The sequence below is a fragment of the Schistocerca cancellata genome, chromosome 11 (genome assembly GCF_023864275.1).
Source record: "Schistocerca cancellata isolate TAMUIC-IGC-003103 chromosome 11, iqSchCanc2.1, whole genome shotgun sequence".
Classification (NCBI taxonomy): domain Eukaryota; kingdom Metazoa; phylum Arthropoda; class Insecta; order Orthoptera; family Acrididae; genus Schistocerca; species Schistocerca cancellata.
The window spans coordinates 22,057,492-22,083,172 of NC_064636.1; the positions used below are offsets into that span (position 1 = coordinate 22,057,492).

General features: G+C 39.0%; 1 protein-coding gene across 1 annotated transcript in view; it reads right to left on the bottom strand.

The window, feature by feature from the left end:
* The window catches only part of LOC126108671 (basement membrane-specific heparan sulfate proteoglycan core protein), a 761,963-nt gene that overhangs the window by 729,276 nt on the left and 7,006 nt on the right, over positions 1 to 25,681 (bottom strand). Inside the window, exons 3-4 of the mRNA XM_049913980.1 lie at positions 20,182 to 20,348; positions 13,815 to 13,964 (exon numbers count right to left, since the gene is read on the bottom strand). Coding sequence (XP_049769937.1) covers positions 13,815 to 13,964; positions 20,182 to 20,348 — 317 coding nt within the window. The remainder of the gene's footprint in view (positions 1 to 13,814; positions 13,965 to 20,181; positions 20,349 to 25,681) is intronic.

The following is a 25,681-nucleotide window of genomic DNA, read 5'->3' on the forward strand; positions in this document are numbered from 1 at the left end:
ATAAATCTGTACCAAACTTTGGGTCGGCAGGCCTGGGTAACCAAGAAGGCTTCCTCTAAGCGACCCATGAATAGGTTGGCGTACGAGGGGGCCATCCTGGTACCCGTGGCTGTTCCCTTTAATTGTTGGTATGTTTGCCATTCGAAAGTGAAGAAGTTGTATCAGGATGAAGCTGGCTAAGGTAACGAGGAAAGAGGTTTTAGGTAGGGCGGCAGGTGATCGGCGTGAAAGGAAGTGCTCCATCGCAGCGAGGCCCTGGACGTGCGGAATATTTGTGTATAAGGAAGTGGCATCAATGGTTACAAGGATGGTTTCCGGGGGTAACAGATTGGGTAAGGATTCCAGGCGTTTGAGAAAGTGGTTGGTGTCTTTGATGAAGGATGGGAGATTGCATGTAATGGGTTGAAGGTGTTGATCTATGTAGGCAGAGATACGTTCTGTGGGGGCTCGGTAACCAGCTACAATGGGGCGGCCGGGATGATTCGGTTTGTGAATTTTAGGAAGAAGGTAGAAGGTAGGGGTGCGGGGTGTCGGTGGGGTCAGGAGGTTGATGGAGTCAGGTGAAAGGTTTTGTAGGAGGCCTAAGGTTCTGAGAATTCCTGGAAGCTCCGCCTGGACATCAGCAATGGGGTTACCTTGGCAAAATTTGTATGTGGTGTTGTCTGAAAGCTGACACAGTCCCTCAGCCACATACACCCAATGATCAAGTACCACGGTCGTGGAACCCTTGTCCGCCGGAAGAAGGTGGATCGGTCAGCCTTCAGATCACGGATAGGCTGGGCTTCAGCAGTGGTGATGTTGGGAGTAGGATTAAGGTTTTTTAAGAAGGATTGAGAGGCAGGGATGGAAGTCAGAAATTCCTGGAAGGTTTGGAGAGGGTGATTTTGATGAAGAGGAGGTGGGTCCCGCTGTGACAGAGGACGGAACTGTTCCAGGCAGGGTTCAATTTGGATAGTGTCTTGGGTAGTTGGATCATTAGGAGTAGGATTAGGATAATTTTTCTTCGTGGCAAAGTGATATTCCAGCAGAGAGTACGAGTGTAGGACAGTAAATCTTTGACGAGGGCTGTTTGGTTGAATCTGGGAGTGGGGCTGAAGGTGAGGCCTTTGGATAGGACAGAGGTTTCGGATTGAGAGAAAGGTTAACTACTGAATTAGGGTGTTGTGGTTCCAGATTGTGTTGATTGGAATTACTGTCCTACACCCGTACTCTCTGCTGGAAATATCACTTTGCCACGAAGAAAAATGATCTTAATCCTACTTCTAACGATCCAACTCCCCAAGACACTATCCAAATTGAACCCTGCCTGGAACAGTTCCGTCCTCCGTCACAGTGGGACCCACCTCCTCTTCCTCAAAATCACCCTCTCCGAACTTTCCAGGAATTTCTAACATCCAGCCTTGCCTCTCAATCCTTCTTAAAAAACCTTAATCCTACTCCCAACATCACCACTGCTGAAGCCCAGGCTATCCGTGATGTGAAGGCTGACTGTTCCATCGTCATTCTTCCGGCGGAAGTTTGCCAAGGTAATCCCATTCCTGATGTCCAGGCGGAGCTTCAAGGAATCCTCAGAACGTTAGGACCCCTACAAAACCTTTCACCTGACTCCATCAACCTCCTGACCCCACCGACAGCCCACACCACTACCTTCTACCTTCTTCCTAAAATTCACAAACCCAATCATCCCGGCCGCCCCATTGTAGCTGGTTTCCAAGCCCCCACAGAACGTACCTCTGCCTACGTAGATCAACACCTTCAACCCATTACATGCAGTCTCCCATCCTTCATCAAAGACACCAACCACTTTCTCAAATGCCTGGAAGCCTTACCCAATCCGTTACCCCCAGAAACCATCCTTGTAACCATTGATGCCACTTCCTTATACACAAATATCCCACACGTCCAGGGCCTCACTGCGATGGAGCACTTCCTTTCGCGCCGATCACCTGCCACCCTACCTAAAACCTCTTTCCTCATTACCTTAGCCAGCTTCATCCTGACACAACTTCTTCACTTTCGAATGGCAAACATACCAACAATTAAAGGGAACAGCCACGGGTACCAGGATGGCCCCCTCGTACGCCAACCTATTCATGGGTTGCTTAGAGGAAGCCTTCTTCGTTACCCAGGCCTGCCGACCCAAAGTTTGGTACAGATTTATTGATGACATCTTCATGATCTGGACTCACAGTGAAGAAGAACTGCAGAATTTCCTCTCCAACCTCAACTCCTTTGGTTCCATCAGATTCACCTGGTCCTACTCCAAATCCCATGCCACTTTCCTGGACGTTGACCTCCACCTGTCCAATGGTCAGCTTCATACGTCCGTCTACATCAAACCCACCAACAAGCAACAGTACCTCAACAGTACCTCCATTATGACAGCTGCCACCCATTCCACATCAAACGGTCCCTTTCCTACAGCCTAGGTCTTCATGGCAAACGAATCTGCTCCAGTCCGGAATCCCTGAACCATTACACCGACAACCTGAAAACAGCTTTCGCATCCCGCAACTACCCTCCTGACCTGGTACAGAAGCAAATAACCAGAGCCCCTTCCTCATCCCCTCAAACCCAGAACCTCACACAGTAGATCCACGAAAGTGCCTCACTTGTGACAGGATACTTTTTGGGGGCTGGATCAGACTCTGAATGTGGCTCTGCAGCAGGGATACGACTTCCTCAAATCCTGCCCTGAAATGGGATCCATCCTTCACGAAATCCTCCCCACTCCACCGAGAGTGTCTTTCCGCCGTCCACCTAACCTTCGTAACCTCTCAGTTCGTCCCTATGAAATCCCCAAACCACCTTCCCTACCCTCTGGCTCCTACCCTTGTAACCTCCCCCGGTGTAAAACCTGTCCCGTGCACCCTCCCACCACCACCTACTCCAGTCCTGTAACCCGGAAGGTGTACATGATCAAAGGCAGAGCCATGTGTGAAAGCACCCACGTGATCTACCAACTGACCTGCCTACACTGTGACGCATTCTATGTGGGAATGACCAGCAACAACGAATGGACACAGGCAGACAGTGTTTGTTGGTAATGAGGATCACCCTGTGGCTAAACATGCCTTGGTGCACGGCCAGCACATCTCGGCACAGTGTTACACCGTCCGGGTTATCTGGATACTTCCCACTGACACCAACCTGTCAGAACTCCGGAGATTGGAACTTGCCCTTCAGTATATCCTCTCTTCTCATTATCCGCCAGGCCTCAACCTCCGCTAATTTCAAGTTGCCGCTGCTCGTACCTCACCTGTCTTTCGACAACATCTTTGCCTCTGTACTTCTGCCTCGACTGACATCTCTGCCCAAACTCTTTGCCTTTACAAATGTCTGCTTGTGTCTGTCTATGTGCAGATGGATATGTGTGTGTGCGCGAGTGTATACCTGTCCTTTTTTCCCCCTAAGGTAAGTCTTTCCGCTCCCGGGATTGGAATGACTCCTTACCCTCTCCCTTAAAACCCACATCCTTTCATCTTTCCCTCTCCTTCCCTCTTTCCTGATGAAGTAACCGTTGGTTGCGAAAGCTTGAATTTTGGGTGTATGTTTGTGTGTCTATCGACCTGCCAGCACTTTCGTTTGTAAGTCACATAATCTTTGTTTTTATATATATATATATATAAGGGTTGGAACTTTAGTGGCAACTATTTATTTGCAGCTCATACAAAACAGATACATGTTTAGAAGTTTTACTGACGTTCAAAGTGGTCACCAGCATTGCGTGTAGCCCGTTGCCAGCGATGTGGGAAGTCGTAGGATACTCTTAGCAGTGCCAGTTGTGTTGACAGTTCGAGTGGCGCGGTCTATTGCCCGACGAATTTGTAGCAGTTCTGAAGCGAATGCCGTGAAGTGTTTCCTCCAGTTTAGAAAAATCGAGGTGAACTCATGAGGGCTTAAGACAGCGGAGTGCAGTATGTGGTATAGCACTTAGCAGCCCCATCAGTCAAACAAATCAGTAACAGCTTCCACTGTACGTGCTTGAGCACTGTCCTGCAAAATCATGATCAGGTCCTGCAGAAAGTGTCATCACTTCTGTCTCTAAGCTGGTCGTAGGTTGTGTTCCAAAAAGAACGCATAGAGACAGAAGTAATGACTCCTTCTGCAAGACCTGACCATCATTTTGCACGTACAGTGCAAGCTGTTAGTAGATTTGTTTGACTAATGGGGTTGCTAAGTGCTATACCACCTACTGCACTCCCCTGACTTAAGCCCTCGTGAGTTCAACTCGGTTTCTAAACTGAAGGAAACACTTCACGGCATTCGCTTCAGAACTGCTACAAATTCGTCAGGCAATAGATCGTGCTGCTCCAACAGTCAACACAACTGGCACTGCTGAAAGTATCCTATGACTTCTACATCGCTGGCAACGGGTTATACACAATGCTGGTGACTACTGACTACTTTGAAGGTCAGAAAAACTTTGAAACATGTATCTATTTCATATAAAATCTCAGAAATAAAGTTTGGAGTCGACATGCAGTAAAACCTGTATCTATCATACACTGAAGTGCCAAAGAAACTGGTATAGCCATGCGTATTCAAACACAGAGATAAGTAACAGGCAGAATACAACGCTGGGGTCAGCAATGTCTATATAAGACAACAAGTTTCTGGTGCCATTGTTAGATCAGTTACTGCTGCTGAAATGGCAGGTAATCAACATTTAAGTGAGTCTGAACGTGGTATTATAGTCGGCATACAACCGAAGGGACTCAGGATCTCCAAGGTAGCAATGAAGTGGGGATTTTCTCATACGACCATTTCACAAGTGTACCACGCATATCAGGAACCCAGTAAAACATCAAATCTAAGACATTGCTGCAGATGGAAAAACATCCTGCAAGAACGGGGTCGACGACGACAGAAGAGAATCGTTCGAGGTGACAGACGGGGAACCCTTCCACAAATTGCTGCAGATTTCAGTACTGGGCCATCGATGAGTGTCAGTGTGTGAACCATTTGATGGAACATCATCAATTTGAGCTTCCGGAGCTGAAGGACCACTCATTTACTCTCGACGATTGCTTGACCCAAAGCTTTACGGCTCGCCTGGGACCGTCAACACTAACATTGGACTTTGATGACTGGAAACATGATGCTCGGTTGAACAAGTCTCGCATCAAATTGTATCGAGCGGATGGACGTGTACGGGTATGGAGACAACCTCATGAATCCATGGGCCCTGCATGTCAGCAGGGGACTGTTCAAGCTGGTGGAGGCTCTGATGATGTGGGGCGTGTGCAGTTGGACTGATATTTGACCCCTGACACATCTAGATGGGTGACACATACATAAGCGTCCTGTCTGATTACCTGCATCCATTCCTGTCCATTGTGCATTCTGACAGACTCGGGCAGTTCCAGCAGGACAATGCGACGCCCCACACGTCCAGAATTGCTTACAGAGTGGCTCCAGGAACACTCTCCCGAGTTTAAACACTTCCGCTGGCCACCAAACTCCTCAGACATAAACATTATTGATCATATCTGGGATGCCTTGCAACATGCTGTTCAGAAGAGATCTCCACCCCCTCATGCTCTTACGGATTTATGGACACCCCTGCAGGATTCATGGTGTCAGTTCCCTCCGGCACTGCTTCAGACATTAGTCGAGTCCGTGCCACATTGTGTTGCAGCACCTCTGCATGCTTGCAAGGGCCCTACAGGATATTAAGCAGGTGTACCAGTTTCTTTGATTCTTCAGTGTATGTCCACTTTGCCTCAGCTTTTATGCAAACTTTGATTCAGATGAAGTTTGTCAGCAACATCATCATAAAAAACCATGAGTTTCTAACATCCATTGTGATACAGGATTACATAGTGGGCATATTTCGAGATGACTATAGATTCCATGGACTCTATCTTGCTTGTAGCGTTGTTGACAGTGGGGGTTTCTCTATAAATACTCTTACTGTTGAAAATTGAACAAAGAGGAAATGATTTCAGATGTTTTGATTTCAAAAGCACTAAGTTCATGCACAAACTAACAGTAGCCTATCATTAATTTTTCCTGGATTGATATAAACTTGAATTAAAAATTACTGTCTCATGAAATAGAGTATTAATGTTTCAACTCAAGCACTGTCATTAAAATGTACATGTTTGCGTGGTTTAGCTGACCATTTCTTGCAGAGCCATTAGTCAACTGACATAGACTGGTTAATTGAAGTATATCGTTCTCAATCCACAGAAGTTTAAAAACACTTTGTTATGCATGCTTGTTAAGTTGAGAAGTGGGTGTAGAATATGGGGACAACATCTAATTATCACACAGGCATAATACAAAAACACCTTTCTAAATGCAGAAATAGTTGAAATAAAATTATTAAACATTGTTTGATTGAGTAAATAGCATTAAAAAACTATTACAATTGGAAAAATCTGGTCCCATTTCAGTATTTCAGACTGAAATTTTGCTGCAGCTTAGAAACTAAAGCCTCCAACAATAGCTCTCTAATCAAATTTAAGAGATTGACTATATGCTATCTGCTCTGATTTACGTGATTCAAGAGAAACTACTATAAAATCTGTGAGACAGAAAATGAGTTAGAAAAGTACAATTAAGTAGAAGAAAGTACTCCATTGTTGTTTTGTTTCTTTCTCTGAGATGAGACATGACCGAAAAACTAAGTCATAACCACAATTTTCCTCTACTGCCATGTCTCCCCTATAATAATCTCACTTCTGATAAACAACTGATTTGCGAATTGTTACTTTTATGTTCAGACCATGTCTGAAACTGATTGACATCAATTTCTGTGGAATAAAATGTTCATATTCACCACAACAGTTAATTATTGCCGCTTCCATCACCATTGACTGTGGATTTTAAGTGTTGGGACATCATATCACAAAATCACCCAAAACTCAAAATATAAGACGAAAATATCACTCTAATGGGGAAAATTCAATACTTGAAATAGGCTAACAGATCATAGAAAAAGTTTTATGTTGATATTACAGTATTTTTTTGATGACTGCTCTCAAACTAGAATAGTGTACACAGGAAAACAATGTTTAATAATTTCAATCAACTAGTCCTAAATTTCCATTGTCACTATAAGATAATATTATGAGTAAGTTTTTCTTCGCATTCTTCATGCTTCTTGTATTGTTTACTTTCGATCATATCGGTTTTTTGACCATGTATAAGTCTGACAAGTTGTTACAGTTCTCTCACACCATGCATATGGAAAAAAACACAAAGAGAGGAGTTTGGTGGGATTTAGAGCCTTTTGATTGGTTAAATTAGTTTTAACAGGGCTTGACGGAGATGGATGTTTTCTCTCAGGTCTGAGGATTTACACTATTACTTATTGTTAACCAAACATGTAACACGGATTTTGTAAGTTTGTTACCTAGGATAGAAGACTTTGATATATCATCATTTGCAATTGAATTCGAGTAATTGCTTTCAATTTTGAATTAAAGTATTGATATTAAAGTACAGCAATTCTGAAAAGCCACATCAAAGTCTTCATAACATCACATGACAATCATTCTTTTTATGTTAATCACAAGAGGACAATAAAGAACTTTTATAAACGTTATACATAGGATTCTCTGTTTTTAAATATGTACAGCACTATTTAAAATGTTAATTTTAAGTTATACAGATAACAGGTATAGTTATTTAACGATTAATATTATTCACAGTTGGAGTAACATCTAAATTGCAGCAACATGTCTCAAGATGTCTTTGCAACTGATGTTGCATTTGTAGTATTTCATTTCAATATGCACTAACACATAAATTCATTCAGTTCATTACAATGTTGTACAAAAGAGTTAATATTTAATTTGTAAGTATATACATGGCTAATATCGATTTATTTAAGCTGTTAATTTGCAGGAACATATTTACACAAATAATGCAACAGAAAACACTAAACTTTAATGGCAGATATATTTTATATCTAGTTACCCAAATTGAAAGTACAACAAATACCATCACCATTGATCTTCTACAACTAATTACCACATATCTGAATTTACTTAAGATACTGAAACTGAGATTGATAAAACGATCACCAGATAAATCTCTACATTAGCAAGAAAATTGCTGATATTATTTCTATTCTACAGCAGCACAGTCTCATGTACAAGGAATGAGAACCAAAACCAGTGCAATAGTTTCTCAGTTGTAAAACTACTGATAGAACTAAAACAGTTAATACAGATTTATTTTGCACTGAAGCACACACTTTGCTGTGCATGAAAGCAGACAGAGTATGGAAATTACATATCATCTGAAAATTGCTATTGTTCATTTTGTTTCAGAAATGAATAAATATCAAAATAAAATTTACTTCATAGTAAATGCCAAACACACAGTGAAACTATAATTTTTTAGATACTGAAAAGTTAATCTCAGAAAATTCATCAAAAAATATGGTTTTTGCTATTATGAATTTTTGCTATTATAGTGCTAAATTTTCTCATATAAATAGGCAGAAAACATTGATCATGATGTAGTGTCTGTGAGGTCTATATATCTGAAGTCAGAATTCATTGTATATCTGAACTGAGTTTATACAAAATTTTGATTTAGTCACACATGAGCAAGGACTGAAAACAGCAGTTCTACTCACTTCACTAGTTTGGATAAATTCTTTCATAGTAATCAAATACAGTCTCGATAAAACTGGAACGATAAAAATATTGGTGCTCAACTTTATGTGATAATCTGGTTTTCTCTATTCAGTTGTTTTCTCTTACATATATGACAACCTTCCCCTACAATACCGTGTCATGAGTAACCACACATCTAAGTAGCAAAGCATATTTTAAAAATGCAGTTATGATGCCTTATGTTGAAACAACACTGTAAGCTTATAACAATGGAGTGTATATATCGAGTGTAAACAAAATTAATAATTCATAAAAGAAATTATCAGGGCTTGAAATAGTTTTGCCTTTGCCTTTGCTTCTGCATAAACAGATCATTATTTGGAATGAATTTTTCACTCTGTGGCGTCGTGTGCACTGATATGAAACTTCCTGGCTGACTAAAACTGTGATGGTCTGGGACTCAAAACTTGGATCGTTGTCGTTTGCAAAACTTGTGACCTGACCTCACAGCTTTAGTTCTGTCAGACCTCACCTCCTGCCTTATTTAAATGTTTAAATTTATTTAGAAAAAAATCAGATCTTGATATGCCACATTTTTTAAATCAGACTAAACAATATAAAATAATTTCTTCTCGACCCCTAAAAATAGCACTGAAAAATCTGACGATGTATTTTTAATAGCTATGAAACTACTTATAAGATTTAAAACAAGAAACAAAGGGTGCATGCAACAGACAATAGTAAAGAGGTGAACTAATCATGCACCAATTATGTACTGCATGTGTCCACATTCTTCATTTTAAATCTTACAAGTATTTTCATAGCTATTAAAAATTCACATCACAAATTTTCAGGATTATCTGTATGGAGTTACGTATCTGTATGGCACTAGGAGACATTATTTCCTTTCAGTCTTATTTAACAACATGGTGTATTAAAAACTGATTTTTATGTAAGTAATTATTTTCTGTATTTTAGTCTTGGTGTGTGAAATCTTTCAATTGGTTTCAAATGTTTTCATGAGATTAGAAAGGAGACGTGGTAAATTTTAGGTTTATTTCAATATCTCTTGTTGGTGAGTCAACAAGTGTGTGTGTGTTTGAAGAAGAAGAAGGTAAAAGTTAGAGAGATTTGAGCTCACATTGAGATTTGCCATCAATCATTCTCACAAACCATTCGTGATTGGAACAGGAGAAACAGGCAGTGGCAGTGACACACAAAGTATCCTCTGCCACACACCAGATGAGAAAGTGAGCTAGTACTGCACTTTCATCTAGTTCTGAGATATGCTGGAAATTACATGAACCTAGTTCACTGAGAAGCTAGTTTAAAATCGATTGCAATATTTGTACCAAACAGATGGGCAAGAAAGTGACCTAATACAAATATATTAAGAAATGAAAAGGTTATTGATTGCTCAATATTTCAGTCAAGTGTCTTTCACTGAGGTACAGCTTGTAGTGAAGTAAGCATTTAAACTGAGCTGCCTTTGCCTTAAGGAAATGAAGAGAAAATAGTATTAAAAAAAAAAGTGTCAGAATTTAAGTGTGGAAGTAATGTTAGAAATTAAGCTCCTGTCAAGAATATCACAGATTGAGTTCTCCCTCAATAAGAAGGGGAGATATTACGCCCCATTTATAATGAATTGCCACAGTGTTATTCTGAAATTATTCAGGGATGCTGCCAAAAATGAAGGTGGGTTTTGGTGTCTGCGCCAATATTGATTCACCAATTATTCTCTTTGTGGCCTGTTGTTATAAAATATGTCACAAGACAACACATAAGTTGATCCTGTCCAGCAAACCACTGGTATCAACATTGGGAATACATAACAAACATCATAAAAACTTTTTCACTAAAGATCTCTTCTTGGAACTTTTTCTTTGTCACAGTCACAGAGCTGTCTTTCGAGAGTTAATGATAAGCTTCCTCTAATTATGTCTGGTCTACTTAGCCTCATACTAAACCTTATTACTGTCTTTCAGTCAGAGTTTTTACATTACATGAAATCGAATCACACATCAAAAGTTAGTTTTATCAGTATCTGAGATGGAAGAACAGAATAAAGTCAACCTAAAACATACATCCACCTTCCCAATCTCTCTCTCTCTCTCTCTCTCTCTCTCTCTCTCTCTCTCTGACACACACACACACACACACACACACACACACACACACACACACACAACAGTTCCACAAGACATGGCAATCAAGAAACTTTCTTTCTTCGCTGTATGCCCGTTTGATGTCCAGTATGTCTCCTACTTTGCAAGTGGTGATCTATGGTTGTATATCTTTTATAATCCGATCTAGGCTTTCCACCTGTGTACTGCACTAAATGTATTCAAACTGAGAAGGAAAGGAAAATTAGAGAAACAAAAGCTAAAATTTATGAGTGCCAAAAGTAACTGAAATTAATTTCTGGCTCCTTTTCATCAAATTAACATGCTTCTACAAATAGTAAAGTTGAAGGTTGAGCAATATTATTAGCTGCAGCTGGGTTTGTAATTTTAATAAGCAGATGCTTCTCTTCCGTCTTTCTGTTAGACAGGTCACATGTGTGACTTAGTTACTCTCAAGAGGTGAAAGGCATTATGGTAAATCTTATGAGGAGAGCTCCCCGGCGGTGGGATTGAGTTTTTGAAAGAATCTATATGGTGATGTAGGTTAAGGTCCAAGGAACCCTATACTGCAGCCATTCACGCTGGTGGGCCCTCATTTGCAAATAATTAACAAAAAAGAAAAGAAAACAAAGAAAAAAGGAAAAAAGATTGGAATTTTGTATGGTGCGAATTTTGTATGGTGCTTTATAGCTTTAAAAATGGTAACAATTTACAGAATAGTTCCACAGCATAATGGTTAAGGTACTGAGCCAACACGCAAGGATATGTGGGTTCATGTATCATCTGGATCTTTGAAATTTTTTATTTTTAAATCTTTATCAAAAAGACTTTTATCATTGTTTTTATTCAATTTATTTGTTTAAATGTTTTTTTTTTCTGTTTCTTTGTCATGTCACATTAGTCATCAAATGAAATACATCATTTGCTCTCATTTCTCTTCCAATCGGTCATTGTTCATGTGATTTTGGTTATAGCTATGTATTGACTTTGATTTAATTCCTTCCATTGTGTCATCTTAATATTTTTGTCCATGTTATTGCATTCATTATTTCTATTTCCGATTTTGCTTGAATTTCATTTTACTTATAATCTCGGTTTTGTTTAAACCATCAAACCCCGTTATGTTGTCTGTAGTGCAATAATGATTTATTTTTAAATGTTTGTATGACGATTGCCATTCAAAATAATGTACATCTTGTTTCAAAAAATACATCTTGACACCTCTGCCCAGTCAATATAAACAAATTATTTTGTCTTTTGGTTTTTAACTGACAATCGGCATTTTCAAATGTTTAAACATTGTGATAGATAACTAAGCATTACTAAATTCGTACGGACAAAGGTGGAAAAAGAATGATACGAAGAAAGAATAAGAGCAACTGAAGCAGTTAAAACATTGATTAAAATTATGTACCAAAGGAATACAAAGAAAAGAAATAGCATGTAAACCAATTAATTGAGTAAAAATTCTGATGAAAGTGATTTCAATAAAGATGTTGTTGTTGTGGTTTTCAGTCCTGAGACTGGTTTGATGCAGCTCTCCACGCTACTCTATCCTGTGCAAGCTTCTTCATCTCCCAGTACCTATTGCAACCTACATCCTTCTGAATCTGCTTAGTGTATTCATCTCTTGGTCTCCCTCTACGATTTTTACCCTCCACGCTGCCCTCCAATGCTAAATTTGTGATCCCTTGATGCCTCAGAACATGTCCTACCAACTGATCCCTTCTTCTAGTCAAGTTGTGCCACAAACTCCTCTTCTCCCCAATTCTATTCAATACCTCCTCATTAGTTATGTGATCTACCCATCTAATCTTCAGCATTCTTCTGTAGCACCACATTTCTAAAGCTTCTATTCCCTTCTTGCCCAAACTAGTTATCGTCCATGTTTCACTTCCATACATGGCTGCACTCCATACAAATACTTTCAGAAACGACTTCCTGACACTTAAATCTATACTCGATGTTAACAAATTTCTCTTCTTCAGAAACGCTTTCCTTGCCATTGCCAGTCTACATTTTATATCCTCTCTACTTCGACCATCATCAGTTATTTTGCTCCCCAAATAGCAAAACTCCTTTACTACTTTAAGTGTCTCATTTCCTAATCTAATTCCCTCAGCATCACCCGACTTAATTCGACTACATTCCATTATCCTCGTTTTGCTTTTGTTGATGTTCATCTTATATCCTCCTTTCAAGACACTGTCCATTCTGTTGAACTGCTCTTTCAAGTCCTCTGCTGTCTCTGACAGAATTACAATGTCATCGGCGAACGTCAAAGATTTTTGCTTCTCCATGGATTTTAATACCTACTCCGAATTTTTCTTTTGTTTGCTTTACTGTTTGCTCAATATACAGACTGGATAACATTGCGGATAGGCTACAACCCTGTCTCACTCCCTTCCCAACCACTGCTTCCCTTCATGCCCCTCGACTCTTATAACTGCCATCTGGTTTCTGTACAACCTGTAAATAGCTTTTCGCTCCCTGTATCAATAAAGATATAAAAATAAAAAGTCAATGTAGCTAAAGAGATTTGAACAAATAATCTTCAGCATGTGAGGTGAATACTGTAACCATTACACTATATAAGCAGGATGTAAATTTTTATGTTCGTAAGTGTATATTGCATCACATGAAATTTTGAACTTTTTTTTCAACAGTTACTCACAAATGAAGGCCCACCAGGGTGAGATGCCTTGGATCTTAACCTTCCTCAGATCTCAATCATTTCAAAAGATCGGTCCTACCACTGGGTTTTTCTCCTCGTTAGTGTTGACAGCCTGAACTATTTTATACGTTTTACATATAGTTAGAGGACAAATATACTAGCCTATGTTGTATCAATGAGGGGAAGATCTTAACAATGAAATTAGTGCACAAGATTCTCAACTGCTGTGTCCCACAGGGAAGAATTCTCGGGCCCTTTTTTCTTGTATATTTGTCAACGAAATAACGCAGCCACAAAACTTGAAAATGAGTGAACTGCACTGATATTACATCATTTGCTACCTGTGTCTAATAAGATAGTGGAAAGAGTAGAACTGCTGTTGAGCACAGGCAGAATTGTGTTTTTGTGCAGACAGGAAAGAACGGTCTCTCTGACACGTACCTGCAGCCGCCGGAGGAGGACATCCTGCCTCGTCGGAACCGTCCTCGCACTCTTCCCTGCCGTTGCATCGCGTGGATGCCGGGAGGCACTCGCCACTGCGGCAGGGCAGTTCGTTTGGAGCACATGCAGTGGGGCGCGCACCGTTTTGGCCTTCAGTTTTGTACGTGTGTGGAACGGGAACAGTGAGTTCGGGGCGAGGATTACGGAAGAGGACGAGTATAGGTGAGACACGGTTGTTAGTCGTGTGTGTGAAGCAGAGAGGATGAAATTCGTGAAAAGTGTGGAATTACGATCGGGATGAAAATATTGCCGAAATAAATTATTTCTCGGCAGAAAGGGGGGAAGAATTCATTATAGGTGGATTTACATAGATCGAAGGCAAGAAGTAGGGCGTATTAGTCAGATTTGGCAGTAATCAGATTGTGAATGTTTGTCGGTGAGATAAGAATGTCAGTGTGTCGGGTTCCGAAAAGTTAACAACACAATGTTATGTTACGTGTTAACACATTTTTGTACGAGTTAACGATCGTATTAAAACGGGCGTTAGGCACGTGAAGCGAGAGCGAGGGACAAACAGTTAACAGGAAGTGAACAATATACAAGCATTTTTATTTTGTAAGATGCAGAATCAGATTTTTAATGAACATGTGTATTAAAAAGGAAAGGTGAGATGACAATGATTTGTTTCATAATATAAACATGCAATTTTTTTTTTGTATTGAAAGTGTTATACACATTATTTGGAATGGGCAGAATAATAGCAATTTTTACAATCAATCAGTGTGGCATTGATTGTAATGTTACCAATTGAAACAAGTCAGTTTAGGCACAAAATATGTTTCAACAATTTGAAACAAGGAATGATAACAAATACCATTCATGTGTCATGTGAGTCAATATTCAGAAGACACATGTGTCATATTAAGTGACACAGACATGGAACATAGTGTGAGTAATTTAAAAATTGTATAACAATGTAGTGAAGTATATATGGTATGAAAGAGTGAGGTATGATAACCATTTATAAGGCCAAGTAATTTAAGAACAAAACATGAATATGCAAAATTATTTAGGATTTCCATCATTAATGTGTTTAATGAATTTTAATATTGCAGTAAATGTAAAATAAATTTAATCCCATAAAGAACATGCAGGATTGTGCAAAAAATGATTAAAACCATATAAATGATGAAAAATAAACAAGTGCGCAGGTATGGTACAGAAGTGCCATGCACAATTATTAATGGTGTGTTTAGTGATGCATTATTCATTAATAAAATGGAAAGCAATGGTGCGTATGTGCCAAAAAATGTTCAGAGGTTTTGTGCATGAGGAGAAGGAGAGGGGGAAAGAAAAAGAAAATAAAACAAAATTAGGAACTATAAAAAACTATTAAACAATAATACTTAATAATTAAATACAAGACATACTACATCTATTTTGGAATGTAATGACTAGTAACATACTAAATAAATCAAATAGGGAAACTACAAACTAGTGGACACAAAATATAAAAAGAAAGATTATTAATGTGGATGAATTATTGTGATGTGCAGAACACTGAATATATTTCTTTTGAAGATGAGCTTCAAGTAAGCACCAACAAAAATTAATTGATTGCTAACCTCTGTGCCAACCAGTGCACAATTTAAATTTTAGGGTAAATTTGTTTACAAATAAAATGATGAAATTACTGAGTGTTAAAGTGATAAGACGGTGTACCTCGTTTCGCCAGATTATTTTCAGTATGCAGTAGGATTATTTCACTATGATTCCACAGATTTAAAACTGTCAAATTTTCATAATTGTGGAGCATGCAGATAAAATTTATGATTAATCTCTGTAATATATATAAACACATCACAACATGTTATACCTACGTATTTAGTCAGGACTAGTGAATTCCACCTGAATGCTGTACAGTTATGAATATTTCACACTATATAATCACTTTGTTGTGGTAAATATTTGGAATTTTGTTCCTTTAACCTTAACTTTCGTTAGTTGGGAGGGTGTACTTTTTTCTTATCTATTTGTCTTCATTTTTGAACGTGTTTGTCATCTGCTGCAAATATTTGAAGCCTTTTTGTCAGTGTCTTTCACTGCAACATGCTAACAGGTCACCTGATGTTTTGTGTGCTGGTTATTCTAAACCATCAGCAGCGCTATTGCACTATCCATCTATCATGTAACCACATGAAATCTGTTTCTCTCAATAGTTAATAGATGTCAGTCAGCAAATGTGAATTTCAGATTGATTATTATCTGTTTCAACTCCCTGTTCACATTTTTCACTGCAGACAGTTTATAACTTCCTAATCCTCTGCCATTTCATTTATGTAACTCAGCCCCTTTTTTTTCTAAGCTACGTAAAATAAGGGAAAGAAAAGCACTCACTTACAGCAGACTGATGTGTGGAGATTAGCAACATGTACCAGAAAAGTGTTCACAGTAGCTTTTGAGCTATTGCTCTTTCTCTAGTAAAAGTACACACATCCACATAAACACTCAAATGTGTTTGATTTTAATCAGTAAGTTGTTGTCACCATATCTCATTAATAGACAAGTATTTGGAATTTTTTTTTATCATTCATTTGCAAAACTAATATTTCTGCATGCTGTGTCTTCTGGTTTCTTCATTTTTTGCTGTCATTTCTAGTTGGGTAACCTACTTTGTAGTAGGTACCGTCAAGTCTATACCGCACATTTAGCGAAAACCCTCACTGAAAATATTATTTTCTCAAAGGTATATACATAAGGTGTATTTCATTTAGCCTCTGCTCTCAGCAAAGAGATTCTTATATAATCTTTAAGTGTAATCATGAGATATAGTCAATCCCAGTCACACTTATCAGCAACAACAATAACTCTAAATATTGTAAGTGTAGTTCTCTTTCATTAATGTTTCACTATTTCATGATTTTTTTTTATAATGGAAGGATGTGGACCCGCAGATACTAAAAGAAAACAAGTGTCTTTTGTATGCATGCTGACCTGAAGACTAATGTACGTGACTTCAGTTTCATGAAGGGACAGCCTTTGTCCCATCCCATGAGACCACCGTGCTGACTTTTCCTCAATGAGCTGATGACTATGATGTTGAGCGCTCCTCAACCCAAATCATCATCATCACTTTCATGACAAAGAAGGCTTACAGTGACTGTGTTTCTTTTAGTAACATAATGACTTCTATATATGATGGTGTACAGACAAGTCTGTATTTCATTTAAATTAATGTCTGAGACAGTCACAAGGATTTTTTAAGTAATTGTGACCTTAACACACAATAATCCTCAACTAATTGTGCCACATATGCTAGTGCTGGATGGCTTAATCTTTTCCATTCCAACGGCGAGTTGCACGCGACGTAGTGAATTTTTTTTTTTTTTAATTTTTTTTTTATTTTTTTTATATCTGGGATTCACAGCCATATAGAACTTTATAAAAGACATCATATTTACACCAGTGACTGTAACACTTTCTTTATTTCACAATTGCAATTTTGGCCTTAGGCCATTATCAAGTGCAACTGAAAAATATAGAATGTTTATAAATTATTTAACAAAATCATTGTGTATCTTGATATTTGGGTGGTTACACAGAATGAAAAATGTAATTGTGTAAGCATGCTACTTACATTTTTGTGGCTTTACACCATGTCAGCTTAAAATGAGCTGACACATTTATATGTCGTTGTCATTATTATTTAATACATTCGTGACACTGTTGCATATTGCGAGCACACATATCCGTATGCCATAAAACAACATAGTCTGTAGACACTCACGTTCATTAACCCATCACTAGCTGGACGGCATTGGTGCTCCACACAGAGCAAAACAGTATCTGTAATCTGTTTATGGGCCAAAATGGTTACCAGTAGCATGTAAACAGTAATCTGCCACTGCAGTTTAGTGCATAAGTGACTAGTGATGCGCTAACGAACATGAGTGTCTACAGACTATATTGTTTTATGGCATACGGATATGTGTGCCCGCAATATGTAACAGCAACACGAATGTATTTAATAGTAATGACAATGACTTATAAATGCGTCAGCTCATTTTACGTCGACACGGCGTAAAGCCACAAAAATGTAAGTAGCATGCTTACACAATTACATTTTTCATTCTGTGTAATCACCCAAGCATCAAGATACACAACAATTTTGTTAAATAATTTATAAACATTCTATACTTTTCAGCTTTTCTTCTTCGTGCTCAGTCCTTTCTGGAGAAGATATTGTAGTGCTTTTAGAGGAAAGTGGAAATGAGAGTGACACTGATTTCCATGCACACAGTGGTTCATTTGAAATCAGTTTGAGTGAAATGATGATGGAAATAGTCCACCTCGAAGAGTTAACAAAATAACACACAACGAAAAGTTTTGTATTGTATTGCTTATGTAAATATATTTGAATGCAAGTGCACATTTTGATGTAATGTATGCTATAGCTGTCAGTTAGTGGCCTCACGGTTTCCACAAAGAGACTTACAAAATTCTCAGCGGCGTGCTTGTCGCCTGAGCGGCAGTGATTTGTACGAGAATGCACAGACACACCCTATGTTTGCATTGTGGAGTGCAAAGAGTTGACAGGTGTTATGCCAACTTGTCGTTTTTTCTGGAAATGTTGTTCTGTAGACTTCATCCCAATCTGCTCCTTTTAACACCTTTCCATTTTGTACTTTATCTGTATATAGCTTTTTTAAGAACCTTCCTTCCAGATACGGAAGTTTTTATCCTACTTCACTACTTCTTACCAATCCTAGCTCCTTATTCACCAATTCCTCTAATTTTCTATTTTCTCTTCAGCAGTTAAACATTCCGTATTTACACCTTCTGTTTGTAGTAAATCCTTGTGTCTGTTATCTACATTGAGATGTTAATGGGGAAGCTACTCACAAGTAGGATGATTTTATTTTCAAAATAAAGCTACTAACATCAGACTGTTGTAAAAGAGTGTATGCCTTATAGAGAGACATGCAAGTTTTTGAAACCGATATTTTGTTTAGCCACTGGATTACTGGGCCCAACATTATTGTTGACTCCCCCATTTTTGTTGGCTGTTCCTCACTATTGGAACATCATCCATTCTTCTGCTGTCTGTAAAACTCCATTGGCTTCTGGACAACTGGAAGTTTTAGGTGTGGCTACTACTAACATCCTACCAGTTGCTCTAATGAAACATTTTTAGAATTTCTGTTATTCTTTGACAATGTCAATGGGGAGATACATGATCTTTTGATTTAAAACAGTGCAGACAAATATCCTATGTCAAGATAAAAAAATGGACATGTAACAACATTTGATTAGGGATTAACATTGTCAATTTACATAACCGAGTATGATTTTGACCTTAGGATTTTTTATTTCAGTAGGGCAACTTAACTCTAAAAAGTACAACAGTGTGTAACGTGTGTCACACACTGAACAAAATTTTAGGTCGATCTGAAGAGGGCTGAGTAATGAGCCAAACCTGGTGGCCAATAAAGAAAATTTGTGATCTTGACATAGGAGTTTTCTCCACACTGTTTTAGAATTTCAGTTATAGATACGAACAAACAAAATAAAGCAACAGACGCAGGGAGATATAAAATTTTTTGATAACGGAATTTTAAGCTCTGTTCCTTCCAGATGGATTAAATTGGATCCAATTTCCTACAAGAACACAATTTTGTTTTTTATTGTACACGCGTACACAAAAAAAGTGATGTTAATTCTCTGCTGTCTGCCACAACTTCACTACTTTCATCCAGTTATATTTGATGCATACCAAAATTTTGTTTGTGATCTACAGAAGGTAGCATTTTAATTTATGGAATATTAATAAAAGTTCTTCAAGTTTGAAGCCACGTCAGGAGGTGCCAGTGGATGAGGAGAACTCGTGTGGAAGCTAATGGGCATTGTACAACAGTTCGAGAAAATTTTATAAGTTAATATTGCCACGAGAAGATACATTCGTACATTCTGGTACACTGTTTACATAATCTTATTTACACCATGGATGGGAGAGAAAGTATTGCTGCTTCTGTCTCCAAAAATGTTCGATTTGAGGACGTGGATGTAGGATGTAACAAGCATTTCGTCATGAAAATTGGATGCCCTCTCAAAATACAATAACAGTACAGTAATTTATAAATGAAACAGACATCTAATAGAGTATTCTGGCACACATCAAGTGCAAATACTTTCTCTCTTTTTTTGTGTACACGGTGACACATTCTACGCGTGGGAAATTTTTGTGGGGTACCTGGATAATGGACGGTGCACGCAGGTCAACATTTGGCTCGGATAGAGGGGGAAGTACAGTACGAGGGAGCAGGGAACGTGGGCTGGAGAACTGTCCACAACTCTGTGGCATACATACCGCTGAACTCTTTGAAGGTGAAGCCCTCGGCAGTTGCAGGGATATTGTCGAGAGACCGGTAGTTGCGGATATGGTCGTAGATCCGCTGCCGAATTTGCTCCGCGTCGTAGAAATAGCGCGTTCCGATGTCCAAGGTAGCTACTGACTTGAATGGGTCACCATTTGGCCTGGAAAGGAAATAGAGAGTTGTAATAATAGTATCTGTCCCAAAGTTGTCGAGGTACACCTGTAAGTGTATAAATGCATGTATATGTTAATTACATTACTTCTGTTAGCCTTAAAATTTAATACCTTCACATTCCCGGCATCCTCATAAGGTGATCCAAGTATGAAGGACACCCTCCTAACTACAGAATTTATTTCTAGGTACAGTCATTAGAAAATGGTGAAATGAATGCAAGCTAATAAATATTGGCAAGTAACACCGTGAATTCAAGCATATAAATGTTGGAAAGTATCACTATGAAACGTAGGAGGGTGGAATTCTTTCACTCATTATTATTCTACTCCTATTGATAACCGTACTTCATTATTTTTTTGATTGTGTCTGACCAAACTGACAACATGTATATTATGTTTACCCACAACTGTAAAGTTACTGTTTGTACAATATTTTATGAAACTTTATTATTCGTGTTGTAAATCAAGTCTGCTAAGTCTTGTGGTACATTTAGTGTTGCTTAAAACTCTGCTGTTTAAGATAAATCAATAACTGAAGTTATTCCATTAGCATGTAATCGTTGGAATAGTGTGAGATGATAAGAGTTTCTGAACTTAGCGGATAGTCCTTTCATATTTCTAAAAAACCAGTTTTATTTTCCCAGCAACTCATTTGTAACTAAAACTGGGTCACACCAAAAAATACTTTCATAATTTGAGCTTTTAATCTTATTTGGTTCCAGAATTTGACAGCACGCTTTTGTTGCCTCAATTTTTTCTAAACCTATCAGTACCCTTGTTTGCGCAATTAAACAACTAATTAAAAATAGCTGAAATTAGAAGTCCATGAACATGTTAGATTTTTCACAAAAGTTAGGAATCCACTGCAGAAACATACAGTGTAGTAATAAAACAGTACCGTAAATTTTAATACTTTCCTAAACACCTTTCATTCGGTTAAATCAGACTATTGGTGGATTCAATACAGTAACTGTAATGATAATTCTGACCTTAAGTATTTTATAAACTAATATCTAATCACCAAAAGCACAAAATATTTTTGCAGCAGGTTATACGTGCCTAACCCAGACTGAAAATTCTTAGTCTGTGTTCAGCTAGTTCGCTGCTGACATCTCCACATCACTGATCTCATTAACCTGCGTAAGAGCCCACGCTCGGAAATTGCTACGATAGCATCGATGTCACTCGTGTCGGTATTAGTAAAAAATCCACCTCTAGCATTCACTATGAACACGGAAGAATCCGTGCTTAACTATCCACCAGTCAACATTTTAGGGTTAAAGTGTGCCTTAATTATTTTCATTAATTTGTCTCTGTCAACAAAATAAATGTCTGTTTATTGCTTTCAGCTCGCAGAAGAAGTATTGTGTTCAATGACTGTGTAATCAAAACCAACCTTGTGATATTTGCAACTCTGTGTGAAAGTGCACTGTAAACATCGTGCTGCTGTTACAACATTTAATAGTTTATTGGAAGTGCCTCACTGCAACTGACACTCCATTTGGTCACGAGTAATAATAAATATGAAAAGAATTCGAGTTAACTAAATCCTATGTTTCGTATCCATTATGTAAAAGCTTATTACAACACGAGTCTGATGCCACCTGTTCCAGTATACACAAGCAGCCCTTAGCGGCAATCTTTAATTTTTAACTAGAAATGACAGTAAAACTTTTACGTAGGATGTTTTATCATGTGACGTGGCCTTTCTGGTGTTAAAATTGTATGACGAGAGCTGTTATGCTCAATTTCTTAGGTATGTAATACAAATTCTGATGAAGTCTCCCTTAGTTTAGGAGTCGAGACTATGGTCAATTTGACTATAAAATCCATCGCAACCAGTGGGCTGTCTTTACTATAAAAAATATTTTCACGGCTATGCTTAAAGTTGTAACCTTGAAGATTCTGGCTTAAATTAATTAAAAAAAGAAAAAGGGGATATTGCTCTTTGGAAATCCTTATTATCTGAGCCTTAAGCCTCGAGTTGTTCTATGTTCAGTATGTGGTCTCCAGCTGAGCTTTTACGTGAGATATTTTAAGATAAGGCCTTCGGCCGTCTCAAATTAAGATTTCAAAATTCACTTGTTTAAAATCTTTTAAAATGTTCTAATTTTCTTCTCTATCTGAAATTATTATTATCGAGGCCTTAACCTCGAGTTGTACTATGTTAAGTGTGTGGCCTTCAGTCGAGTATTTACGAAAAATTCTTTTAAGTAAGGCCTTCGGCTGCACGTATTCCTTAAAGCAATTGTAATAACTTGTGTTCAGGGTTTCAGCCGTATTGTTTTGAATCCTTCTAAGGGGGGGTAGGACGTCAAACGGGCTGACTTGGAGCAGGAGAGGCACCACAGGACATTTTAATTTACACTGTCTATACTTTCAAAAATAAATTGATAAAACTTTGTCGGCATGACCAGGAAGAATTCAGGATTCACTCTCAGAGCAGTGCAAGTAAAAATAAATTTTTTTACACGTGAAATTTCATCAATTTTTTCACTTACTACTGGCTGCATTTGTTGCTGTAGGTAGACTCTTCTTCGTAAGTAAGAGAGATTCTTCGATGAATTTTGCACAGAATCCAAACCCTACTTACAGGTCTATGAAACTCTAGAATTTTCCAGATCTGTTTAAAAGTGTGGTAAAAATTTAGATAATTAACTATAAAATTTGAGTTTTTTCTAAACGTGAAGTTTAAAATGTAACACCTCATTCATTTTTTGATAAATTAAATAAGTTCTAGAGTTTCAGACACCTGCAAGTACGGTTTGTATGCTGAGCAAAATTCATCGAAGAATCTCTCTTACTTATGAAGAAAAGTGTACCTACAGCAACAAATGCAGCCAATATTAAGTGAAAAAAATGATGAAATTTCACATGTAAAAAAAATTATTTTGTTGTGTTTCTGAACTTTCACTGCTATGAGAGTCCATCCTGAATCCTTCCTGGTCACACTGATAAAGTTTTATGAATTTATTTATAAAAGTGTACACAATGGAAATTAAATTGTCCTGTGGTGCCTCTCCTGCTCCAAGTCGGCCCGTTTGACGTCCTACCCCTACCCCCCCCCCCCCCCCCCCCACCCCTTAAGGGCATATATGATTAAGTGTTTTTAGGAAAATAAAGTTTGTGTATTTTGTCCAACTGACAGTAACTCATTCTGGCCCTTTCCACAACCATAACCATAACCTGATCCTGTGAAACCAGATTTCACCTAGATTGGTTGAAGTGCCCTGCCCGTAATGCTCCAAACGTTCTCAACAAGGGAGAGATCTACTTACCTTGCTGGGCAAAGTCTTGGCAAGCACGAAGATGAGCAGTAGAAACTCTTGCTGTGCGTGTGCGGGCGTTACGTTGCCAAAATGTACGCCAGGACATCTCGCCATGAAGGCCGACAAAAGGGGATGTACAGTGTGTCCGAAAAGTCTTTCCCTGATTACATAAATTGATAACTCAGGCTAGAAGTAAGATACAAATATGAAACTGGTGTCTAATACTTTACAAATTGTCAAAGTTTTTTTTCACAGATCAGTAAACCTCCACACGAGCATCCTTGGTACCACGTAGCACATCTAGGCGATATTCAATTTCCATCCACACATCAGCCAACATCACTAGAGGGACCGAATTCAACGACTGTGGTTATCCGTTGCCGCAGGGTTTCGAGATCTGGTACACGTGTTCGGTAGACCTCGTCCTTGACATAACCCCATAAAAAGAAGTCTAGTTGGGTTATGTCAGGAGAGTGTGGAGGCCAAACCGTTGGCCCATCACGACCAATCCGTCGCCCAGGAAAGGTCGTATCGAGATAGGCACGGACGTCCAAACCCCAATGAGGCGGTGCACTGTCTTGCTGAAACGAGACATCGGGGTGATACTGAAGCAGCTGAGGAACAGCATACAGTTGAAACACGTCCAGATACACTGCAGATGTGACGGTAGCGTCAGTGAAGAAGAATGGCCCGATAATTCGATCGTGCAGTAGCGCGCACCAAACATTCACCTTTGGACGTGCTACCGAGGGTGCTCGTGTAGAAGTTTACTGATGTGTGAAAAAACCTTTGATAGTTTTAAAAACAATTAGACACCAGTTTCATATTTGTATCTTACTTCTAGCCCGAGTTATCAATTTATGTAATCAGGGGAAGACTTTTCGGACACCCCGTACAATATCGTCGAAGTACCGCAATGCCGTAAGAGTGCTGCGGGTGACAACCGAAGGGGTCCCGCTTTGAAACAAAATGAAACCACAGACCACTACTGCCGGTTTTCAGACCGTATGCTGGGTGATGCCGAGTTGGCCACCCCTGGTGTTCTGGGGCCTTCAGCCTGAAATCTCACCGACTGGAGCAGAATTGCCTTCAGTGACGAGTTCTTCTTCAAATTGAGCCCCGACATCTGGCAAAGACGTGTCCGGAGGTGCTCCGAACGGCAGTGGGATACTGATCTGCGTGTCGCCCGCCATACAGCCTCACATCCGAGACCGATGGTGTGGGGTGTCATTTCTCTCCGTAAGGCGACCCGTCGGCTGTCACCTCCGCCACTCTCACAGCACAGCAGTACACGGACGATATTCCACGTCCTACTTTGCTGCCCTTCACGGTAAGCTATCCTGGGCTTACATCTCAGTAAGATAGTGCCCACCCACACACGGTGAGAGTTTCTACCGCTTGTCTCGACGCTCGCAAAACCCCACCTCGGCAAGCGAGGTTGTCGGATCTCTCCCCAATTGAGAATTTTTGGAGCATAAAGGACAGGTCCCGCCAACCAGCTTGGGATTGTAATGAACCGACCTGCCAGTTGGACAGAATTTGGCACCATATCTTTCAGGTGGACATCTAAAAAATCTGTCAATCAATGACAAGCTGAATAACTGCTTGCTTAAGAACCACAGGTAGACTAAAACATTACTGACTTGCTCAGTTCGTAAAGCTCTTTGTCTTGAATAAATCATCCAGTTTTTCTGAAATTTGAATCATCTGTTTGTCTCTACATGCACATCACATCTACTAATTTGCTTCCCGTTTGTACAATTCCATCATTGTATCATTTTTTTTTTGTCTTACAGTGTACGAATCCATTGTAAATACCTGGTAGTATCTGCAGTAAGCTGTAGAATATGTATGTATATATAGACACACACATAATAGCAAAAGCTAACAGAACTACACTATGTGATCAAAAGTATCCAGACAACGCAAAAAGATATGTTTTTCATACTAGGTGTATTGTGCTGGCACCTATTGCCAGGCGCTCCGTATCAGCGACCTCAGTAGTCATCAGACATCGTTTCCACACTCCTAGACATCTCTAGGTACACTGT